Source organism: Pundamilia nyererei, unplaced genomic scaffold, assembly GCF_000239375.1.
Source record: "Pundamilia nyererei isolate P.nyererei 1_Seehausen unplaced genomic scaffold, PunNye1.0 scaffold00279, whole genome shotgun sequence".
Taxonomy (NCBI): Eukaryota; Metazoa; Chordata; class Actinopteri; order Cichliformes; family Cichlidae; genus Pundamilia; species Pundamilia nyererei.
In genome coordinates, this window is record NW_005187680.1 from 414,689 (window position 1) to 420,394 (window position 5,706).

Here is a 5,706-nt window from a genome sequence, read left to right on the forward strand (position 1 = left end):
CTATTCATTCACTCTCACATTCACACACTGGTGGAGGCAGCTACAGTTGTAGCCACAGCTGCCCTGGGGCAGACTGACAGAAGCGTGGCTGCCATATCGCACCATCGGCCCCTCTGGCCAACACCAGAATTATCTGCCAGGTCTCTGAGTATGTGCTATTCCCTCCCAAAAAAAAGATTTGTTTCACTGCACAAATGTGTGTAAAGCAGCATATTCGTGGGGTATGTTAGTTTCTAATCCACAACCATTTAGTGACAGGTAGGATCATAAAAATTGCAAACATGGAGACAACACAATTGCAATTAAATCCTAATACTGTTTCTGTCTTTCAGATAATTGTTGCAGAAGATGGGTCATGGGGTTTAAATCTGATTCATATTGTTGCTGATGGTACAGTTAGTATGGCCTTAACTGACTATCTTGTCGCATCCATGTAAGTGGAACCAAATTGTTTTTCGGTTATGTAGATTTAGGCTTTTTCTTTTGTTATGACATTACTGAAAATTCAGATGTTAAATTTTAAAATCATTACGTGGCATTAACGCAGATGTATGGTTTTCGTGAATCACACAATTTGGGTATATGTATGTATTTATGTGTGGAAGGTATGAATGAATTTAATTGTTCACGCCTGGGCTATGATCACTTGGCTGTGCAAACATCACCTCCTTCATGACTTAAGGATTAAAGGAGGGCACATGCTCTGTTTGTTTGGCATACTGTATGGTGTCTTTGGTTTGTTACTTCATGTGATATTGTTCCACCAAATGTATTTGCCCTCATTTTTGAAACAGGAAGAAGCCAGAGATGAGGCAAGCTTCCATTCTGCCTTTACCTATGCCCCAGAAACTACACTTCCATGTCACCCCTGATATCAAAGAGATCATTGAGCAGGCTAAAAGGAGCATGGACAGGTGAGTACATATCACTTTTAAATTGTTCAATATGGCTCATGTTGAACAAACATCTGCACATCTGGCACGAAAAGACTGTCATCCACTAACAAAGCTAGGGCTAAGGCATGGCTATTAGAACAAATAAAACATTTGGTTATATGTATGAAAAGAATATGGTTAAAGGTTATATTGCACTTAGAAATGATGTTGAAAAACAAAATGGGATGTTACACACAACACATCTTGTGTGAGTTTTAAAATAAATTTCACAACACAAAGCAACAAATGTGTTCAAAATTGAATACATTGTGGTATTTTTATTGTGTTGGTGTAAACCTGTCCTTCATAAAACTCAAGTGAGCTACAAAAAAAGTGGCTTTTGGTCTTGCTGCATAAAAATCTCAATGTATGTAAAGCACCCAATTAATAGATATGAATATGTTCAGGTTTTCTGTAATTAGAATTAATAGTGTGTAATATATCCCTGACCTTTATTACAGTTTGTTACCACAAGTCAAGTATCAACAAAGTGCCTAACCATAATCTCGCCTCGTGCACCAAAATGGCATTTGTGTGTATTCAATGGTTACTTGTGTTTGACACAGTCTGTTATTGCATCTGTATAATGTTTGTTCCATTCCTCCAACTACAGAAACATCCAAAACTTTGATCTGAGTGTTCTGGTTTTTGACCACTTTGGGAAAAATTATCTGAAGGCCCACAACATGAGCCCTGATGCTTTCATCCAAATGGCCATACAGCTGGCCTACTACAGGTGAAATCCTGAAACCTCATGGAGAATGAGATGTGTATGCAGAATGTTGTCAGATCTGACAGACAGACAAGCAGCTTTACTAGAATGTTTCACACATGGAGATATGTGAAATAACACTCCCTGACATGAGATGTCTAGCTTGTTCATAGTTTATAAGCACTTTGGAGAGATTGGGATGCCCCACAATGTATTTCATATGGTATTTAAAATTCTGGCATTTATAGTGAGGAAAAACTGCTGTGATCTCAGCCAGTATGCTTACATTAGCCCAAAGGAAGGAGGAATTACTACATCGCAGAGCCAGTATTTCTCTCATGAGTCAGTAAGTTTTAGAACTTTGTTGCAACGCAGTTTATGGAAAATCTTTCTCTCCCTTCTCTTGACAGGATGAATAAGCAGGTCTGTGCATCATATGAAGCTGTCAGCCAGCGAATGTTCAGGCGTGGACGTGTGTCCCTACTGCTTTCAACGACAAGTGTCTCAGCTGCCTTTGTCAAGGCCTTTGATGACCCTCAAAAGCAGGTCTGGCAAGATGGGTAACATTAAATCCAACTCTTACAATCAGGTTCATAAATATCTGCAAAGGGACAGTTGTTGTTTGTACCTTTGAGTGTGTACAGCACTAAAGTGGAGTACTGTTGATACTCGTGCTTTTTGGTTGGTTTTTTTTCTCCATAATATAAACCTTTATTTCATACTTACAGATGTACAGTTAAAACAATGTTGTCATTCTCAGCTCGGTATTTGACACAGTTTGTGTTCTGGTCAGAGTACAGCAGTTCACCAGACTTCATCTTTCTGTTTTACACAGAACACGGAGAAGATTGATCTGTTGGAAAAAGCCATAAAAACACACAAAGAGAATATTAAGGCGGTGAGTAACATTTACAACATTTAGTTCTTCAGTTTTGTGGAGTTTATATCTTCTGGCAGCAACTGTTCTCTCCATATACTCTGAATTAGTTAAAAATTTCACTCTTGCATGTTGCTCTATCAAATAAAAATTTGTTAAAGTATAATAATAACCTATTCCATCAGTCTTCAAAGGTGTGACAGTGAAAATATCTGACAACGAAAAAGAACTCTAGAGAAGCAAAGAAGACCTGTGTACCTACACAGTTGAATAGTGGGAGCATGGTATACCAATGTACTGATGTGCACCACTGCTTTGGTGGGAAAACTAGACAGGTCTTACCATCAATCTTAGAAAATGGAGTAGATGCAACTATACTATATTACTCACCTGCCTTCACACGCATTGAATTTGAGTGACATCCCATTCTTAATCTATTAACATAATGTTGCCAGCCTTTTGCAGCTTTAACATCTTCAACTCTGCTGCAAAAGCTTTCCACAAGGTTTAAGAGTGTGTTTATGGGAATTTCTGACCGTTCTTTTAGAAGCACATTTATTATCTGGAAGTCCAACTCCTGAAAAACAACCCCTCGCCACCAAATTGTACACTTGGACAGTGCAGTCACACAAGTGCCGTTCTTCTGGCAACCATGAACCACTGGCTTGGCGAACTCAAAAGGGTGATTAATCACTTTGTACTCTAGAGTCCAGAGGCAGTGTGTTTTACACACCCCTGTCAATGCTTTGCATTGCCCTTGTTGATGTAAGGATTGACTGCAGCTTCTCAGCCTTTCAAACCTATTTAATCAACTTATTTAATCATATTGTAATTTTGTAGATTTTCAGATTTGAATTCAATGAGATTGCTGCAAATATTCATCTAACGAGAATGAATATAAAGCTGGCATGATCGAGGAAGCGTTTTTGTTTGATTGTTAGATAATGTTGAATATTCACATCACTTCAAAAAATTGTAAATGAATACACAGTGTGACTGCATTAATAAAACTACAAAGTGTGTACTTCAGTGCTACTGACAAGGTCAGAACAATAGTGGGCTATTTAACTACTAAGCAACAGAAAGTGTTTCTGTGTACAAGTTCATGCAGTGCCTGTAGTTGGTGATGGAGCCACCACTTATTTTCATTCTTGTCCTTGTACCTGACCCCCCCCCCCCCTTTTTTTTTTCCTCTTTTTTTTTTTTAACATCCCTTAACATTGACCTATAAACCATTTAAGTATACTCTATGTATAAACCACACTCATCTACACATAATAGAGAACTAGGCCAAGTTCCTAATTTAAATTGGGTAAGGGGTTGCAATGCATAACTTGGTCCTGTGTCTTTAATCTTTAATTAAAGATATGAGTGTGACAGACATGTAATAGTATCCCAAAGAGTTGTTGGTTAAATATGTAGTATTTTTCTTTTCTTACAGGTAATTGGAGGACATGATATTGTAGCCCATATCATTGCTCTCAGATTGCAAGCTGTTGAGAATAAACTCCCCATGCCTGACATCTTCAGAGACATCTCATACAAAAAAATCCTTAACTACCAATTCGCCGCAAGTCAGGTAAAAACACATTAATGTTGCTTTGTTTATGTTGGTGAAGGGCTTATAGGTAAAACTGATATTTCTCACTAACACATGCATGTGATTAAATAGCTACCCAGCAGAAGTCCTTGCAGGTCATTATGTCATGTCCAAAAAATGTAAAAATTATAAAAAATCATCAGTTGTATGTGTCTACAGATATTTTAGTTATTAACAAAATTGGACATTTATTTAAATGTTCCTTCAAATTTCATAAAAAAATACTCAACCAGTGGAAGTATACTAAAGTGGAAGAAATCATCATTAAAGAAGACCCTTTGTAAAATTGTATAGTTTACATTTCTTTTAAACTCTGATATTGAACATAATATATAGAAGTCAGTTTGGAGTGGAAGACATCCATAAAACCCAACAGTGACTTCATACAGCAGAAAGACCCACAAACAACTGTGGATGGCTGCAGGGTGCAAGTATTCTCATGTCCATGAGAGCGATCATTTTTCTGCCCGATTCTTGATGTTGTATTAAAAATGAACCTTTTTATTTAAGACTAGATTTCTTCACATTCACACAAAGATTTAAATTGGAAGAAATGTTTAAGTCATTGCAGCTCTTAAACATCTGACACTTTTAACATGACTGAATTAAAGTAGTAGTGCATTTTAGTTGCATCTCTAACATTTCATTTCACATATTTTGTGGTGGGACTCACAATGTTATCTAAAGGTCTGTAAAGCAACGTTCTCACTTAAATTTCTCTTCACAAGGTGACATCCAATACCGGCTCTGTGGGAGTCCATCAGGTTGATGAAAATTCTGGATACAGTTTGTGCTACAGTGTACATAACAGTCACTTCATCATTGAGATGGCAACTTTCAACACCCACAAGAGGCTAAACACACGTCATCTGATCCAAAATATGAAGGATGCACTACTGGACATGAGGGCTTTGCTGGAGCAAGCTCCAAGAGCAACTTAAAAATCATCCATAGCTAAACTCTCACCTTATTTTTTGCATTTTCTTTTTTTTTTCTTTCTTTTTTTTAAAATTTGAATGATTGTTGAATTTTTTGAGGGGGTGGGGATTTCTCATCACTTCTTTGATTACTTGCTCAAAAATGGGAGATTCCATTCTAGATTTAAGTTTTGATCTTTTGTGAAACTTGCAGAGACCGGGTAGTCCTGTGAGTGATCTGTGGTAGGTGGGCTGGAGCAGACAGTGTCATGGCACACATGCTAAACACAAAGACACAGCTGAGGAAAATCCTTACACAAAAAAACACTAGGTGTTAGTCTTAATTGTCACACCCCAATTTCTATGTGCATTTTATTTGAGAAATAAGTGCTGAGCTTGAAGCCTAAAGACTATTATGCTTCTGTAATAAAACACCAATTTCAAACATTAGCTGTCTGACTGAAGTTCAGTCATTTGGATGTAACTCCTTCCTATAGAGATGCATTGATGCAAATGTCTAAAAGTAGTTTGTCCAGGTGTTTAGACTGAAAGTGAATATTTTCTTTTACAAAAAGTCAACTAAATTGTCTTTGCTTTGCAATCCAACCTCACTATGGCAAACTTTTGGACCAAAAAAAAATATTTTTTTTTTCTAGAGTGCATCT

At 37.2% G+C, this 5,706-nt stretch overlaps 1 protein-coding gene across 2 annotated transcripts in view; it reads left to right on the plus strand.

The window, feature by feature from the left end:
- Positions 1–5,486, plus strand: part of LOC102205396 (carnitine O-acetyltransferase-like) — a 13,845-nt gene extending 8,359 nt beyond the window's left edge. For both annotated transcript variants that reach the window (XM_005750586.1, XM_005750588.1), the window contains 7 exons: positions 333–433; positions 795–914; positions 1,549–1,671; positions 2,058–2,193; positions 2,483–2,545; positions 3,966–4,103; positions 4,853–5,486. In XM_005750586.1, coding sequence (XP_005750643.1) covers positions 333–433; positions 795–914; positions 1,549–1,671; positions 2,058–2,193; positions 2,483–2,545; positions 3,966–4,103; positions 4,853–5,065 — 894 coding nt within the window. In that variant the 3' untranslated portion in view covers positions 5,066–5,486. The remainder of the gene's footprint in view (positions 1–332; positions 434–794; positions 915–1,548; positions 1,672–2,057; positions 2,194–2,482; positions 2,546–3,965; positions 4,104–4,852) is intronic.
- Positions 5,487–5,706: the final 220 nt, after the last annotated feature.